This window comes from Copadichromis virginalis, linkage group LG7, assembly GCF_057382275.1.
Source record: "Copadichromis virginalis isolate Kocher_CV1m ecotype Utaka linkage group LG7, C_Virginalis_male_GT1.1, whole genome shotgun sequence".
Classification (NCBI taxonomy): Eukaryota; Metazoa; Chordata; class Actinopteri; order Cichliformes; family Cichlidae; genus Copadichromis; species Copadichromis virginalis.
In genome coordinates, this window is record NC_140624.1 from 33715757 (window position 1) to 33734851 (window position 19095).

Here is a 19095-nt window from a genome sequence, read left to right on the forward strand (position 1 = left end):
GTGATTCCAAAGCATAAACTGCACCCCCTGGTGCAGCATCATTTACAGTAACATAAAGTATGTGCAGAAAAGGCTTTTAATTTTCTTTTCCTTTTTAAATGGAGTTGAAATTGCCATCAGATTTTTCAATCAAATTAAAAAAGCAGTACAAAGCATATTATTCTTCATTTCTCCAGCACTATGAGAGCAGTAAAATCTTTCTTCTGCCTCCATGTGGAAAAGGACTCTTAAATTAAAGCGAAAACATTTAAATGTGTTAACCAATTAGATCTTTAAGAAATGTTTGTAGCGAGAATGTGTTTTTTTTCTATTACTACAAATACAAACTGTATTAAACTGTAATAAGTTTATATCCATTTCCAGCTGGGTGAGGCCATGGCAGCATCCACTCAGGCTAACGCAGAGATGAACCTGCAGCAAAAGCTGCGTGAGGATGCCCAGATGAGGTTGGACGAGCTGGAGGAGTCCCTGCTGGAGAAGGAACAGGAAGTGCAGAAACTGCAGACCCTCGTGACCAAACTGCAGGGAGAGGTATGTTGTAGCGTTTGAGCTTCAGCTGTACTTTGAGACATAGTGGCCTAATAGAGAATAACAGCTGTGGAAACCTTTGGAGTACCCACAGCCTCACGACCTGTGTGTTTTCTGTATGTGCGTGTAGGTCTCTGGTAAGCTGTTCGATAGAGAGCGTTCGCTGGAGGAGGAGATTCAGCTGAGAGAGAGGCTTCAGCTGCAATGTAAGCAGGCAGAAAGGACTGTGGACGACCTCACCATGGAGCTGCACAGCACGAACCAAACCAGAGACGACCTGGCCAAACAGCTCAAACTGGCTCAGGTACAGTAAATAGTCTGAGGCGAGGCAAGAGGGTTACACTGCATCTTTACACCAGATACTTTATTGAATGTGATCAAAGAAACAGTCAGACAGAAACATTTCTAGGTTTTTGTATAAGATGATATTCACAACCTCTGCAAAACCATAGAGACCACCTAGCTGCCACGGATTGTCATGCTCACAAATTTAAGTTTGAAAAATTCAGCCTTCAGCATCATAAAGGAATAATCTTGATTTCAGCTTTGATTTACCATCCATGTCCAAAACATTTGGTCATTGGAGGGAAATTGACTTGAATTTGGGGCGACAGCTTTTAGCCATTGCTACTGTGCCTCCTTATTAACGTTCGCCTGTGCCATGCTCTTTGGCGGGATGTTGTGGATCCTTGCAAGAGAAATGTGGCCTACACAACTCTAGTTTTCAGAAACTCATTTAGCTGAAGGTTTCTGTCTAATTTCAGATTTGGAAAAAAAATCCCAACTCATATTCAGAGAATGTCACCCCCTGCTGTTGCTGTTTTTAGATTGGCGCTGTCATAGACAGCTATCGGTGTGGGCCAGATGACAGCCCACATTAGCCTCATTGACTCTTTATCTAATCATCATGTCTTGCCCTTCACCTTAATTTGCTGAATGAGTCAATAAACATTCATCATTTCAAGGGTAGAAAGCTAATTACCTGCTCAACAGCAGCACACTTTTCTTCAAGCTGTCAAACTGCTTCACATAAAATTTTTTATTTTCAACACTGAAAGAGGAAGAAATGTGAGGGGAAATTTGATATTTTTCCCCTAATACCCTTACTTTGCATGTGGTGCCCACATTTAAAGCTTCAATAAAAACAGCTGCTAATCGTAGTGATTGTAGTTAATAATCAACATGAAGAAAAGCAGCAGATTAATACACATTTGGTTTGTCTAACTGATTCCAGATAAACTACCATATGCGTGTTTTATATACAGCATGTCAGGCTTTTACACACACATGTTAAGTTTACATCCATTGTTGGTTTTAGTCCTTTCTTGTGTTTTTGCTATCACCAAATTCCTGAACATTTCACCATATTTGGATCATGTGACATCCAAAGTGTCTTTGTGTGCATGACCTAATGAGTCAAACAGAGATGTCCACTTGAGTTAATCATTCATGCAAACCATCAGAGTTTGGGGTTAATGGGGTATTAATTATGCAAATCCCGTTTAGCAATCAGCATGCTACAGTGATTCCATAATCCTGTATATACGTCACGTCACCATTTCTGAAGATGCTTAATCTGTTCCGTTTTCAAAAATAACCCGAGTGTCAGACATTTTAAAGAGTGACCTCACAGGCTGTTTGAGAGGGATTCAGATCAGAAGTTTACTTATTTTTAAACTTTCAGGAGAAGCTAATCGACCTAGAGAGCGATCTGGAGGAGCTGCATGACAGCGAGCAGAGATGGGCCGCCAAGCAAAAGAGAGCCATCGATCAGGTAGATGCGCTGGGAACAGGAAGCGTATCAACTGAAAACTATTCGTATAGAACTGATTTGATTGGTTACTGACACTCTTTTTGTGTTTTGACCTCCAGACCGAGCAGCTGCAGCTGAAGCTGATTCAGGAGAAAGATTTGAACGAGCAGCTGGAAGTTGAGAAAGTGTCAATGGAAAGACAGGTAATCTGTGTGGGCTTATTTCTAGTCTTTTTATGCATGTGATAAGTGTTTGGGCCTTAAATTCAGAAGCCAATATTATATTATATGCATTTCAAATAGAATATATTTACTTTTTCTGTGCACCATTCTCATTTGCCATTTTGTGAAAATTAAGCAGAACATTTCATAGATAAAACAAAAACTTGCCATCACTTTGTGGACAAAAAGACGAATCAGATCTTAGTGTCATTTCTAAAAGAAACACTTATAGCTGCCATGGTTTCCTTGTATTTAGACATTTTTATACACAAAATAATGTAAATAAAAGGAGACTTTTTTCTGTGTTTTGAGTACTAATAAAGTGTGTTTGTGTAGCTGCGTCAGCTTCGTCTGGAGGTGGAGGAACTGCGGAGCAACAGAGTACAGGAGGATGTCATCTCTAAGACGGAGATCAGAGTCAAGGAACTGGAGAACTCACTGAGGGTTGAGGAGAGGTCAGTTAAAGATCTTCTCTGTGACCGAGGACAGCCTGCAGACTTTGCAGGAGTACCTGCACGTGTTAAATGGCTTTTTGCTGTTACACTACAAGTGTGTGTTTCTGCGCAGGAACAAAGCAACTCTGACAAACACCAACAGTAAGCTGGAGAGGAAGATCAACGAGCTGAGTGATCAGATGGAGGAGGAGCACCGGATAGCTACTGAACAGAAAGACCTGGTAATACAGCCACACATTTGTACAAACCTATAAAACAGCATTTCTGTCTCAGACACCCCCAAGTGGAAAGTGTGCGTTAGCTGAAATATCCAAAGCTTCAATACTACTAATTCTTAAATCACCGATTATTATTATTATTATTATCATCATCATCAGCAGTAATTTCCATCCTTCTACTACTTTATTTTTACTAACCTTATATTGTATTTTAAGTTAACTTCAACTAGTTTTTGCTCTCTGGGATCCACCCACTACTTGGATGTATATTTGATTTCCTTTTATGAACATTTTTTTTTTTTAAGATAATCATAGAAACAAACTTCCCCCGCACTCTTTTTCCTTTTCTAATGGGACGTATTTGTATGGTGAATTGTTGACTGATTGACCCACATAATGGATTAACAAACTGTGCAAAAGTGGCAAATGTTTTTATGTCGTGTACACTAACCAGATGATCTGATAATCTGTGATCTGTTCTCCAGATGACCCAGAGGATCCGCTCTCTGAAGCGCCAGCTGAATGAGGCCGAGGAGGAGGCAAGCAGGAAGGAGGCACAGTACCGGCACACCCAGAGAGAGCTGGCTGAGGAGAGGGAGACAACCAGCCGCCTACAGAAGCAGCTGCTTGACCAACACCTGCAGACCAAGTATGAACTGTACTGCATGCATGCAGATGGACTGTTGATAGCTCATAATGCATAACAGCTACTTGACACTTGTATTTTCTTTCATGATTTCTCACCTTGCAGATTTCGTTTTTTTAACCTCCTTACATATGTTTATGTACCCTCTCATAATTTTGATGGCAAACTAATAAAGCTTCATCTGTATCCCTCAGGCGTAAGGAGACCATGACAATCCGTCAGACTCTGGATAACCTGAGGTTGGACCTGAGTGACGATGACGATGATCTGACACTGGAACATAGTACAAATGTCACCAAAGTCTAAAAACCCCCTCACTCTAAATTCCCTCAGCGGGAACAGTGTATAACCAAATGAAAAGATTTCTTTTTCCTTCCAGGTTTTATTGTTTGTTTGTTTTTAAACAGGAAATGTCTACAGGATAGTCACTTTTTAATACCATCAGGAAAATTACATTTCTGAAAATCTGAAAGGACAAAACAATCCTGCATGTAAATGCACCACAAGTCCTGTACTTTACTGTGTTAGTGCTGTTGTGCTAAAAGCTGAAATGCATTTTTTTCCCTTTACATGCGCTCCGTGTGTACTAAAGGGGTAGTAACTCTTGTTTGTCTTACCTGGGAGTGGCCCAGTGAAAACCATTCCTCAAGAGTCTCCTATAAAGCTTGTGGAGTTGATCGCCCTCTTCTGTTAATCAGGAAGAAATTCAACCGTGTAAAGTGAACGACAGAATCACCTGGTGGACTTTCTGCCTCCCTGTTCTCCTTAAAGCCACAATCTGCTCGTTTGCCAAAGAAAATAAACCTACAGGAGTTTGCTGCAGAGACATGTTGACACTTATACTGCAAAAGATGTAACTGCTGTGACACCACCCACCTATCATTCAGAGCAGTCACACCCTTAAACAAACTTGCTTTAAATTTTAATAAGTTATGCAAGTTGCAAGTTATGCAAAAAAAAGTTTTAAACTCATTTCTGAGGGAAAGCCAGTCCCAAATGGCCATTTGAGGAAATATTATTGTTTAGAGTACTGACATAATAGGGATTTGATTAAGGTGTAGTTTTGAATCCATTTGTTCCACCCAACTACTCAAGTCTTTTAGAATGGGCTTTAAACCAGTAAATGTTCTGAATTATCCAGGTGCACAAATGTTCTAAAGACTTCTGGTGATGATGGGAAAGAGGACTTTTTCAGTTCAGATCTCAGAACGCAAATAATGATTCAAAGAATCAGAGCTCTCCAATCTCTCAGCTTTTGTATTATTTGATGGCTCTTTAATGGCAGTTCTTTCCTAAAGAGGGTTTTTTCTACATTCATACATGCAGTATTTGGATTTTGACATATTAGAAGAAATAGCAAGATAAATCTGGTACATGTGAGGGATCTTTAAGTAACTGTGTAATTCAAATCAAAGCCCATTAAGCAATTATTTATATTGTGTGTGTGTGTGTGTGTGTGTGTGTGTGTGTGTGTGTGTGTGTGTATGTATTATGTTTGAGATTTTCTTTTTTTTCTTTTTTTTTTTAATAATTTCTTAGTGGGGAAAAGTTTTTATTTTATAGGAAAAAAAAAATACAGGAGGACTTCAGAGTTGAGTTTTGGGTATTTTGGGGGGTTTGCTGCTGTATAGATATGACCTATTGTACCTGTACATGAGATAAGCTTCAAGGCTAAGATTTATTTCAAAAAGAGGACAAAACGAATGAGGCGTTTACTCTGGTCATTTTTAAACATGTAAAAATGTGTCGTATTGAGGAGGGAACAAAGATTACGTATGCAGAAATGAGTTGGATTCACAAAAGAAAATCCTTTATTTCCTAGGATTACCTCAACTACTTTCTAATTTATATAAAAAGTCAAGATTCTGTTATGAGACAGGAAATCAGAACTTTAACCCGATGTTTCTTTTGCACACTAGCTGAAAAATTACAACATTCTGATCTCGTAACTTACCTTTGTAATTTTATAGTAATGCATTTTTTTTCTTTTGTGAATGCAATCTTCATTCGTGTATGTATTCTGATTTTAGTTTAATATTCTGCATAATTTTATTTGGAGGATAGTTGTTTTGTTTTTTAAGAAAACCAAGCATTCAGACAAAAACAAACTAGATTGTTGAATTAAAATCAAGAGTGGAATATTAAGCATATTTGACAGTCATTCTCAGATATCGGTAATATGCAAAAAGTAGTTTGAAGGATGTCTGTTAGAAATATATTAAAAGCTAATATTCACACAGTTTTAATTCCCTGCTATGTTTACATTTTTTAATGTTTTTAGCTTGTTTGGAAAGAGGAGTTTAAATCACAAGTTTTGTCTAGGTTGCTGTATCTCAGCTATAATAACTACACTACTGCATTTTTTCCCCCTCGTAGCAAAAGAAAAAGAGGGTATCTACAGAAATGTAAAAAGAAACTAAATATGCTGACTTATTTTTGTAACTATACTTCACATGGTTCCACTATTCTTGGGTATTTATTTTTCCACATTTTCTCTTTTGGTGAGAAGTTTCTTACTATAAGATAAAATAAATTCTTCTACACTGTGAATTTGAGTTGTTATTTTTTTTGCGCTGTTTTTGAGAAGTAAATGACTTTATGGCCTTTTCTGGGGGGAAGTTACTAAAAATATAACCAACTGCACAATAACAGAGCTCAGGATTAAATTTGATGTAACGTTGTTCTGCATTAGTCAATGAAATACAAAAAACTATACTTTTGTCAACATGCTTTTCAAATATAAAATACATAGAAAAAAACAAACCTATTAGCCTGCTACTAACCAACATTTTATTTTCATGTAGCTGACTTCAAATGTGCTTTGTCACATTTTCTAGTTTGTGTAAAGTGGCCAATGTTTTTAAACAGTTAAATATTAATTACACATTTATTAGCACTGAATTACAAGAGCTAATGTAATGTTGAAAAAAAAAAAAAAAACCATGAATGGTAGGTTCTGCCATTGCATGATTTACCATTATGAAGCTAGACATTTCTATGCTTATAAGTGACGAAAGAAAGAAAAAAGTAGTCTTTACTTCAAGGAAATATAAACAAGTTCACCAAACTGGGGACTTCCAGCTTCTCCCCCTGAAAGAAGCTCAGTGATATCTATGAGGATGTGATTCACAAAGCATTAACAAACTCCTATTTGTATCAATTAACCTAGCATGACTACAAATCAAAGACAAAAACATCAGAAAGTTATTATAGTACTAAGTTCATTTTTAATCAGCTCTCAAGTTGCAAAGTCAATCTATAACAAACGCTTCGGCTAGATAAAATGCAAACAACTGACAAAGATACTCATCAATACATACACGTTCAGTTCCGGCTTATTACACTCTCAAAACCTTTTTGCTTTTTTTTTTTTGTTTGTTCCTTTTTACATTTTATAACTGTTACAAACAAAACTAGCATCGTGTCAAAGGCAACACAAGTAAAATCATGACAAAAGAAAATGATTCACAAAAAAAAAAATTCTCAAAGTTTTGGTCAAATGTTCAGGCAGGTTTGGTTATTTCACCATAAAATCTTGATTTTGGTCTGATAGTCAACACCACGGCAGGGCATTCCTGTCCAGAAGATTCAATGACTGGACTGACTTTGGGTTTTGTTTTGTTTGTTGTTGTGAGGAACAAGGTTTTCCTGAAATGGAAGCAGCATTGAGTATTGCATAAGAATAACACAACTATTTTCCTAAGTCAAAGAGTTATCACATTATATTTTTTGCTTTTTGTGATTACTACTGACTCAGAACAGGACCTACTTTGCGCCACAGTCACATAGGGGTTGCATTTAAAACTAACTTTGTGACAAATATATTGTCTGTTTATGAGAACACAATACAGGAAATTGTGTAATTGTTCTTTTTGTATGCTTTTCTTCACTCATGTAGGCAATTTGCCAAAAAAGACAATGCACAACAGACAAGGTTAAAGATCACTGGGCGCATTATGGTCTTTAGATATAACAATATGTGACACAGCACACGAAACAGCCAAGCAATCAGGAACAGCAAGACTTTCCATTATTTCACGTTTGCTATCTTAACTTGACTGTCTGCAACTATCTCTGAAAACTATGTTGGGGGAAAAAGTCATTTACTGAACAATTTCTGATGAATAAGCAGCAAGTAAACAATGCTTTGCTGAAACTTTGCTGAAAATCCTCGTCCAGCAGACCCCTGCTCATTTTAGCCCCACACACTTTGGGTATGTAACCTAACCCAGGGAGTGAATGAAATGTGCCACCTTAATGATGCTGACAGCTTTTCTGTACCTGGCCTGTGGTGACACTGCTCTGCCGAGTGTGGTGAGAACAGTTTCTTGTGAACCTAGTGGAGTTTTTGAATTCAGGTTAATGATTTCCGAAAGAGTATATATCCATCAAAGTCATACAAACTACATGAAAAGATTGATACATGAAATATATTTTCAAACATCAACTTGGAGGAACATTTTAAACTTTAGCTGGATTATGCTGCATCACACACTGTTATAATTTATCAAGCTTTGGAGCACTTCTGAAAGGTTTTTTTTTCATGGGGAAAGAGATTTGTTTAAAAAAAACAAAAGGCAGAAAATGTAAACTTAGTAGAATAAGTACAGTCAAGACAGTCACATTCCCACAGGCAAAATTCAGAGAAGTGTATATAATAGGCCAATCACGTCTGCTTCCACAAGATAAAAATGCATATATGTAAGTTTAATTCGTGAGCAATTTATCAAGGAAACTAAAATATTAACATAAATGTGCAATGATAAATGTATTTGCAACTTCCTCCTCCAGACAGAAACACCACACCGTGGTTGGTATCAGATACCTTTATAATGCATTTTAGCTGACTATAAGACGCAGTGGCCATCTGTATCAAGTCGCAGCTGACATGTCGGGAAAAAAAAGAAAAGAAGCAAAACAAAAGCAAACAAAGCCAAAAAAACAAAACAAAAAACTGGATAAAACCAACAAATGTTTTGCAGCTCCTGCATCAGAAACACTGAACAGGTCAATCCGTTCTCATACTGTCAAACATGCTGACAGTGCAACAAACACACAGGCATCGATACACACATTGAAAACTGAACGAACGAGTACAAACCGCAGGCATCAGAGAGAATTCACACACAGGAGATCCAAAAATAAAAGCTCTTAGAGGTACTTAGATTGATTTGTTGTTTTGATAAATCTGACATACACAAAAAACCCCAAAACATCTGACTTCTGTTCTCTTTTGCCTCTGATTTATAATCTATAATCAATAATGCATTAAAATATTCAGTAGCTCACAAACTTTACAGAGGATCAGACAGAAGAGTTATTATAACAGGCACAACATGACCGCAAACAGTGTAAACTTTCAAAGTGAATTTAAAAACAACACTTAAGACACGATAGGTTCATGGAGAAAATGACGGTCAAAAACAGCAAGAGATGGACGGAAGATTTAAAAAAAAGAAAAAAAGAAAAGGGAGGGGGTGGGACTGAAATGAAGACACGATGAGTAATATTGGAAGAAGGGTTCAGGTAAAAACCGACAATTTGTCCTAGAAGATTGTCACAATTAAAGGCATTGGTTGAGGAAAATTCTTGCCCATTTGGAGATGTGTTCAGATCTCAGATACAAAGACTTTTAGTGTTAATCTGTTTGACCCGAGCTGCGATTGCGATTGTAAAGTTAATCAATATTGAAGCAATTTCCCTAACTTTATTAGTCCTAATAAGTTGCATGTCATCTAGTTAAAGTAGTTAAGCAACTGCATGTCATGTTTTGCCTCATAATTCATTTTCATCAATTTCTTTCAACGAAAACTTGACATGACTATGTTAAAAACTGACACTCACAGAGAACTCACAATTATGCAGCATGGTACGGAGCTTTTTAGCCTCTTTCAGCTTTAGTTTTGGTTTTACGGCACATTTACTACCCGGTTTGGTCTTGCTGCTCTGGCCAGCCCAAACAATTTCACCAAACGGCAGACAGGCAAAAAACAAAGACACAAACATTAAACAGCCACAAATCCAGTTTAATTTATGGAGGAGACTCAACCAGAGCTGAGAGGAAGGTGAACAATGGAGTAAAGAATTACAACTCCTGTCTACATGCGCTAGGTGTGTAATCTGGCTACTGACTGCTAACATGCAAGGACTGCCACTCGATCTTCTCCCCTCTAGTGGCTGATAGACTTCTGCTAAAACATCACTCGCTTTATGAATAAAAGGTGGGCCAGAGTAAACTAATAACCACACATTTACTTAGTTCGTTTTACTGAGGTTTCTCTTCCAACTATACTTTTAGACATAAGTGGCTTGTACATTATAACTATTTTACCCATACAAACAACGTCTGCATAATTTACAACCAAAATAAAAGATAACACCTGTAGAAAACATACACAATGCTGCAAACCAGCCTACAGAAAGACAGAATTTTCTGCCAAGTAACTGGGAGACAGAGTCAACGCTTCATACTATCAGCAAATTATTGTTGAACATCTAAAAATCAAATATACTGTAAGTAGCACTTCAATATGGCAATGAAATCTGTTGTTGGAAAATTAATATGTTTAGCTGTCAAGAAAACTAAAGTAACAAATATTTATTTGAAAAAAAATGTTATTTAACACACTGTCAGATTCAATTTGTGGTTAAAATTTTAAGCTATAGTACTTGTTTCTTTGCTTGATATAGTGTTATGTGTATGTATTTATTGTAACTTCTGCTGCCCTGTTGGCCAGGTCTCTCATGAAAGAGGTTTTAATCTTAATGAGATGTTTACCTAAATGAATAAAGGAAAATGATAATAAATATACTGCTTCCTAATGACCCATTTGTTAAGCCCTGGTCTTTGATTTGCTTTGAATGACAGCCTACAGTAAACCCAGCACGCTACAGCTATACTCCCCCACAAGTTGGAACAGCTTTGAACTTTCTCAGCTGGTTCACTGATGCACAAAAATCAACATTTATCAGCAGCCAATCAAATCTTTTTTTCCTCAATATTCTTTGATCACATAAGGTGTTATTTGATTTATGGAAAACTGTGAGCTGCACTTTAAACACACACACACACACACACACACACACACACACAAAAAAAAAACAAACCCCAAAAAGAAATCACTGACTCAAAGATGAAATTGACATTTTAATATAGTGGATTTTGTAATTAGCATCTAAATACATGCCACTGTTGTCGTGTTTCAGGTGCAAAAACATAGGCTTTTCCTGTCCTCAGTGAGTTAAAAGGTGGTGATCAAGTAAAAAAAAAAAAAAAAAAAAAACTAAGCCAAAAAATAAAAAATAAATGCAAAACTGTAGAGGCTTCAAAAATACTTCACTTTTTACACGCTTTTGTTGGATTACATTTATACATTTCCTGATTAATCTAAACTTAATAACACAGTGACAACATGTTTTTGCCCAATAAAAAAAAAAGTTTTGGAAGAAAACCCAACTACTGAGTGCTTCTACCACAGGCTGAGACATCCAGTCATCCTTCAGCATACCATGAATCAATGAACTAAAGAACAGAGCCATTGCAATGCTGGAAAAGCTTCAGGGCAAGTCACTGTTGGTTCTTAAGTGGCCAAGCCAAAATTTTAATCCATCAGAACATCTTTTGAGAGGCACAAAGAAGACACTTCCCATCCAATCTGATGACGTTTGAAGATGCAGATTAGCTCGGATGAATTGGATAAACCACCCAAATCCAGGTTGAAGAGATTTAACCAAGACAACTCAAAGCTGAAATGAGTAAAACCAAAGTTTCTGGATTTTTTGTTTTTATGCTTTGAGCACAAAAATACTAAAACAATGAAAAAGTAAATCAATATAAAAGCAGCTACTTAAATTTAATTAAATTAGATGACGTAACACAGGAACGTGGGATGTAAAGAACAGAACAAAAACAGGACAACAGAAATAACTACATATGTCTCACATGTACTGTAAAATAAATAACTGGTCAACATATAATCTAACATTAGTCATGGACAGAATTGGAGCCCAGAGCCATATTGGAGTTTCTCTGATTATCTGATGTAAAGATGTGAAAAAGTCTAATCAAAAATCAGCTGCACTGAAGATCTCATGTCACCTGATAAAGCTAATTCTGCATTTTACTCCCATTCTATGCTGTTATTATTATTTTTGTGATTAGAAAGGATTTATTCAGAGAGCTTGGATGTTGATTTGTTGCTGCAGACAACTTTATTTTGAGCTTTTTAAGTAAATGGTAGAAAGTTACAATGACAATGTGCCTCCCGAACATCTAATAGCACAGCTGGACCGTCTCCAACAAGGTCTGCCTGACTACAGTGGAATAATGCTTCAAAGGTCAAGGCAGTAGGTCACTTTGGAACAACACATCTATGCTGATAAACACTATTAAAATGATCAATATGCAATTGATTTTTTCCTTTATTGCACATGTGTCATGCTATACCCATACAAGTCCTATAATAAAGATGGCATTCTTTCCAAAGGCCAACAATAGGCTGAGATTTCAGTTTCTGTAGAAGTAAAGAAAACGGCCCTCTGTCTGCATGTCTGTCAACATTTTGCTACCGAGTTTATCAGGTCAGTTGCTCATTTCGGGTCACACTGTCTAAAACGTTAAGTTTATTTTGTATATTCTGGTCAATCTGTATGTCAGAAAGGAGGATTATCCAGGATATGCTCACTATGGCTTACTTTGGCTCCACTACATCTGGTTTCACAATGCCAAAATCACTCATTTTGAGGCTTCAAAACAAGTAGCTATGCCCATCTTTTATAGTGTTGATGGCATCAGCCATCTGAAAAAACTGTCTCTTAATTAATACTTTGGAAATGGAAACAAACATATAAAATCTAGCCAAAAAACTTTTCTAATGATATTAGGAATCCTTAGCAGACTAGGATATATCTAAACTTATCAAATGCTAATATTTGATATGAGAAGGTGGAAAATGCCAGTATTTGTGGTCTTCTACTTCAGTGAAAACCTCAAGTTTGCCATGTAAAACCAGGTGATGTGGCTTAACAAAAAATAATAATAAACCCCCGCCCACCCCACACAAAAAAAAAAACTTTAAAATGAAAAACGTTGAAGTTGGTAGGACACTGAAAAAACAAACAAACAAACAAAAAACCCTGACAATGTAGGAGTGTTTAAATAGATTTTTTCTGATTGTGGTCAGAAAGTGAACGTTAAGAATCACCAACAGTAGGAACATGATACATCATCTGCTTGGATGGTGCTCACTACCAAGCTAGCAGACGGCATCATTTTTAAAATATTATTGATGTCACATGCTGTTTGGTTGTTTTTGTGTGGTAAATTTGTGTCTTCATTGTAAAAGAATGAAATATAATATATGGTCACAAACAATTGAGGTCAAATGCTATACCCTTTATTAAGTGTGCAACTTTCTATAATCTATATAGGACAATACTACCTGTAAACAAAATTAGTGACAATGGAAAAAAGTACATGTTTCTGATACCATACTGCATGAGAGGGTACTATCAGATGTTACCTAGAGAAAGAAACAAAAGAAGCCAGCAGTGGGTGATTTTATTTTATGTTATGCTGCACTATAAATTTTTTATTTTATTAACAAAAAGAAAAAGCATTTTGCATTTTTTAGCAAATGTCTGCCATGTCTAAACCTGACAAAAAAATGTAAAAATCAAAAAGTTACTAAATGTGGCTCATATGGGTACAGCATAGGACACTTTGTGAAACGGGGAGAAAAAAACAATTATAAATAACAGAGGAATTAAACCATATCAGTCACACAATTTCTCACTGTGATCCAGGAGCAAACACTTTAGGAGAGGACCAATACTGATTAAAAACAAAGTTAAGTCCCCCTCATTTTGCGGCCATAAATAGATAGATCAACATATAAAGAGTCCAAATTAAACTTTTAAATGCGTCTTTTTGATTGTTTAGGTCTGTTAAATCATTCAAAGCACTTGCAAGCAGTTAAATTGGGAGCGTGCAGAGCCTATTCCCAGGGTGCATGTTTTTAACTAGGCACATTATGCGTCTGACAGTGATGAAACTGTCCCCTCCTGTTTTAATTTCCTTCTAAAGGCAGACCAACAGAGACTGTATTACCGTAAGAGTCCATTAGAGGGGGATAGAGTTCTTTCATTGTCAGAATGACATTAGGGAGGACAAGTAAGCATAAAGGGAGGAAAAGAACCAAAATAGGAGAACATGGCTAAATGTTAGCTTTAAAGAGCACAGGGGTGATGAAACAATGAAGAGACATGCTATCAAAAATGACAAGGATAAAGTAAACAGAGGAAGGAATGTGGTGAGAAGAAGGACAGACGACAGAGCAGCACTGACTGGTTGTTGTCCTGTATCGCCTCTTCATCTAACATGCACATTTCTTAGCATTCGGCTGTGCATCACCAAGCTTTGTGGCCCCGTTCCCATTGGCAGGCTCGGCAGGGGGTTTGTCGACGCACTGCTCCATCCTCTTCATGACCAGGTCCAACAGCGTTAGAACCGCCTTGTCCACATCTGCTCCTGTCGCTGCACTCGTCTCAAAGTACGGGATCCTGCAAAGAACAAATCTGCAACTTAAACCAATGTTTTTCCAAATGCACCTCACTTGTTCACCTTCCTTTGTATTTGTGTTATTTTCAACCATCATGAATTTAAAAAAAGATTTTTTTTAAACTGGTCGAAAGGCTGAGGAAGAATTTGAAGTATAACCTGTGGACTATGCATTTTGCATTGAGTAAATTAATGAGCTAAAATAATGTGAATACTGAGTATATCCAGCATGTATTCAGTGATAAGTTCTTGTACTTGTAACCATATGGTAAAAAAGTGCAGGTGTGAAGACCGAAACAACTTTAAAGGCCCATCAATCTGCTAACTGTCTGAAACAGGACCAATCCAGAGAGACAGTGTCGTTCAGAACCATCTGATCAACAGAACTTTACAGGAATAAATTCTACGCTGGACAACAGAACTGCAGAAAGACTAGTTTGCAATTCTAGATATCTGCTAACTGTGATATGCATTAAAAAACGTGAAGTGTGTGCTTTACATATGATAATGTTTGGCTTATTGTCAGTTTATTATGGGCATCTGCGGGAGAGGTCATGTGTTACTGTATTCCTAAGTATGTTTAACAACTTCAGGTGGTTAACCAAAGCTGGAAATCACTTGAAGGCTTGAAGTGGTTAGTTTAACCATCTATACCAGCACATTTAGGATCTGCAATTTTTGCTATACTTGCATCAACAAAGCTTTTTAGGTTTACTCGTTTATGTCAGAACTTACTTATATTACTTCCGTGAGCAAAACTTTGTGGGTTTTTACCTCATCTAACAGGAAGTCGTCTGTTGTTACAGAAAAACCGTGTACCATCTATTCATAAACATGCAGTGTTGATGATCACAATAATCCTAACAATGATATTCTATAAAAGAAAATTATCAATGCTAACAAAATAAAGTATTTATATCAATCATACATGATGTACAAAAGTGAGTGTTGTTTTCGGCCAAAGCCCCACATGTTTCTGAGCCACATTAATGTTATTTTAATGCAATAGAGCAGAACAGAGGTGTAAAACAGGTGGTTATTACAAGATATATATGAGATATGGAGTTATGTAACATCAAAAATCACTATTACGTATTTGCTTTTCTTATTCTCTATCACGTCATATTTACACAATGTGTTCTAAAGCCTGTCAAATATTAATGTGGATCAGAGATCTGAAGCACATCGGAACATTACAATATGTTAATTTAAATGTCAGATTTTAATTGTGCAAATTGTTTCTTGCCTGCACGTGGCTGAGAGATGCACACCTTCCTTTTACTTTTATAAATACCTGCAGCCATACCAGTAACGTAGGACAAAGTGTTTACGGTATTAGTAACTTGAGGACATGTGGAGGGGTAAGGATCCAACTGTACAAGGTCATGCATGGAAACAGTGTCAATTGAAATTTAAGTTAATGCAGTTTTTCTCCTAGATAAATAAACATCAACAGTATTTAGTGTGTGCATATAGACTTAAGTATAAGTGCAAGATATAGTTTTAATTGTAAATACCTTAAGTGTCCATTGATATGAAAACAGCTGCTTAGTTTCTACAAGACGCTAAGGAAACAACTTTTGTTTTTTAATTAAAGCCATCATGTTTTTAGGGTAATACCGAGGCCAGAAGCTCTTTTGTGAAAGTCAGACGAGAAGTTGCCACCGTGTGCTCTCAGATAAACAGTAACAAAAAATAAATAAATAAATAAAATATCACTGTTCAACACCTGAAGTGGTCTTAATATCTACTAATACATACGGTTAATGTACATGACAAATAAACTTGCCCGTATTTTTCGGCCAGCTCCTTGGCCTGTCTCTCCTGAACCTCCCGCTGGTCGGCCAGATCCGCCTTGTTCCCTACCAAAACAATATCTGGGTTCTCACAGTAAGCATTCGCCTGTAGCTGGCCTGAAAATGAATACAGATTAAAAAGTAAATAAAGAAAAACTGATGTATCAGAGGAACTTCAAACAAACAGAAATGTTTTGTTATACTGCTATTTCATGCTTTCACAATACATTAGTCATCAGCCTTTTACATATTTTAACAGTGAGCTGAACATTGTTGGACTGAAATGTTTTGATAGCAGATTCTAGTAAACATACTCATCCAGTTTCTGACGTTGAGAAAGCTCTGCTGGCTGGTGAGATCGAACATCAGCAGGAACCCCATAGCATCCCTGAAGAAGGCCGTGGTCAAGCTGCGGAACCTGAAACACAAACAGTTTTAAAGAGTACAGATATGACAATGTGTATTTTTTAAAGGGTTTCTAAAAATGTCTTAATTGTATTATACTGCACAATATCCCGAATGTGAAAGCCACCCAATCACATTAACTGCTAGCCTTATGAACAGACGAGGCTAGAATTGATGTGTCCACAGATGCAGTTCTTTTAACAGCCACAAGAAGGTGCTGCAGTAAAAAAATAGACAATCCTACAATAACTACGTAAACCCAAAACAAGTGTGAAACCTGAATTGATTAATTTAAAAATGTTTGGGCACATCATGTTTTTAATTGAGAGCAAATGCCTGAAAGCAGTCACAGAGCAACACTGTATTGTTCTGTTTTGTTGATTTGTAGCCTTCTTTTAGGCCAGCTGATAAATATCAAATACTCACATTGTGTCAGCTGTGTTCTGGGTCTTTACCAACTCCTTTTAGTGTTTGGCATTGTATCAGTGTATAGCAACATTTCAGATCTTTGGCCACAAATCAAACTATTCATTTTTCATACCAGGCTGTAAACATGCCTTCAGTTTAATGATGAGCTGGGCATTTTAACTTGTCCGTTTGAACTTAGGGCTATTAGAAATGCAGTTTGTTGCACTTCCATGCTTCATTTTCCAGCACAGGATGTCACATTTGCCCAAATTAAACTCTCAGAATAGATATTTTACTAATGTCTGTCAAAAGATTTAAAAAAAAAAAATAGACCTTTGCTGCTCTACATCTGGAGATTGCTGGCTGTCACCAGGTGAAACTGGTCACAAAGACAGTGCTGCACTGAAAACCTTGCACACTGCTAGGAGATTGCCTTAGTCACCCGTAATTTGCACGGAGGACACCAATGCTTCCATTTTCCACTGCAAGCTGTAGTGTTTGTTTGTTTTTGTTTTTTTTAAATCAGAAGCCCCATTTCATACCAAACAAACATTTTGAAAAGGTGCAACTTTTACTTTGAAGGGTAAAAACTTACAACCGGTTGGGGAATACACATTTTTCTTCCCTGGTAATGGATGGTTGCCACATGGTCCTGGATTGTTCTCTGGGGGTCTAAACATGACATTCTAACATTTTGCAATATCAGTGTTTAAGCTGAAAATCTGTAGTCGCCAACCATTTCCAAAAATCTGTTATTCCGATGAATAATTCTATGAAACCTTCTTGCACAAAACAGAAATATTGATTTCAATTTGATCAATATCAGCTTATAACTTTGTTATAAGTAAAATATATGAGCTGTAATTTCACCTGTGTTCAAGCACTAAATACAGAAAAACAATAGATGTGTGCCATGTCCGTTTCTACCCGCACAAGTTAGTAATGGGGCTCCCCCAGCTGAAGTGCATATTCTGAGACATGCTTGTGCTTCTGGGTGTGACAACAGCGAGTGTGTAAACATTACTTATGAGCAATATTTAAGATGCAAACAATCGGAATGAAGCAGCAGATATCAGAGGTGTCTCCACCGCAGCCTGCTTACAGGTGGAATAATGACTTTAACCGCTTGAATAAATGATCATGCGGAATCTGTTGCACTGGGCAGAATAAATGCAATTAAAATTATGTAACTAACACCGACTCATCCTGCGGTGAGTCATCGGGCTTTTATAAACAGATTCAACAGATCGAGGTCGGGACCAATTAAAGACCACACACGCATGACTGACACATGCAGCCATAAATACTGGTCTGTTGATTCTCCATCTAGATTTCTGAAATAAACTTTACTACTCTACAATTATAAACTTTTTTAAAACGTTTTTCATTGTACCATTTATCTGTTTTGATATCGTCCCTGGTGATTTCATTTTGGCATTATTGCATTTTCTTTTGGTGAGCTTCAACCAATCAGTAATGACTGACCAATCAATTGGAAGTCAATTCCTCGGGTCAATTGTGCAATGACAGCTAAAACTGTAGTTTGTTGCACCTCAAGTCTACACACCATCTAACCCCAGTGGGATATCCACAGTTGTAAAACTGGCCCTAAAGGTCAGCTGTATGACTGCATCGGTTTCATCAATGCTTGTTACTACTGCTTCATGATTAAAGATTGTAACACAAAAAACATACCCAGAGTAATAGGCAGAGGACTTTAAGACAAAAACTTTAAGCACTGGTGCTTTAACACATATTTAAAGCCTTGATGCCATCCATCAGCCCCACCCGGCATTTATGACCTGTAGAATCACGGAGAGTCTTAAGCCCACAATCCACGATGCCATCAGTGATGTGTGAACCGACTAACTGTTAGGAAAAAGATTTTGTCCTAATGGGATAAGTGGCCTACCTTTCCTGTCCAGCTGTGTCCCAGAGCTGAAGGTGAACCTTGAAGGTTTTACCCGTGGTCGTCCCATTGGGGTTAGACGCTGTGTAGACCTGAGGAGAAAGAAATCGCACAATTTTAAATGAGATGACCGTTTATGAAAGAAAAGTCATTTATACCTGGTGTATATTACAAGACTTGCAATTAAAAACAAACAAA

At 37.1% G+C, this 19095-nt stretch overlaps 2 protein-coding genes across 5 annotated transcripts in view; one reads left to right on the forward strand and one right to left on the reverse strand.

The window, feature by feature from the left end:
* The window catches only part of LOC146705458 (uncharacterized), a 52422-nt gene extending 48015 nt beyond the window's left edge, over positions 1 to 4407 (forward strand). For all 3 annotated transcript variants that reach the window (XM_085463120.1, XM_085463121.1, XM_085463122.1), the window contains 8 exons: positions 364 to 531; positions 659 to 832; positions 2213 to 2302; positions 2401 to 2484; positions 2839 to 2957; positions 3070 to 3178; positions 3661 to 3824; positions 4016 to 4407. In XM_085463120.1, the coding sequence (XP_085319246.1) occupies positions 364 to 531; positions 659 to 832; positions 2213 to 2302; positions 2401 to 2484; positions 2839 to 2957; positions 3070 to 3178; positions 3661 to 3824; positions 4016 to 4127 (1020 nt within the window). In that variant the 3' untranslated portion in view covers positions 4128 to 4407. The remainder of the gene's footprint in view (positions 1 to 363; positions 532 to 658; positions 833 to 2212; positions 2303 to 2400; positions 2485 to 2838; positions 2958 to 3069; positions 3179 to 3660; positions 3825 to 4015) is intronic.
* A 2617-nt stretch (positions 4408 to 7024) lies between these two features.
* Positions 7025 to 19095, reverse strand: part of rab27b (RAB27B, member RAS oncogene family) — an 85518-nt gene continuing 73447 nt past the window's right edge. For both annotated transcript variants that reach the window (XM_085463123.1, XM_085463124.1), the window contains exons 3-6: positions 18901 to 18989; positions 16490 to 16593; positions 16169 to 16292; positions 7025 to 14381 (exon numbers count right to left, since the gene is read on the reverse strand). In XM_085463123.1, the coding sequence (XP_085319249.1) occupies positions 14195 to 14381; positions 16169 to 16292; positions 16490 to 16593; positions 18901 to 18989 (504 nt within the window). In that variant the 3' untranslated portion in view covers positions 7025 to 14194. The remainder of the gene's footprint in view (positions 14382 to 16168; positions 16293 to 16489; positions 16594 to 18900; positions 18990 to 19095) is intronic.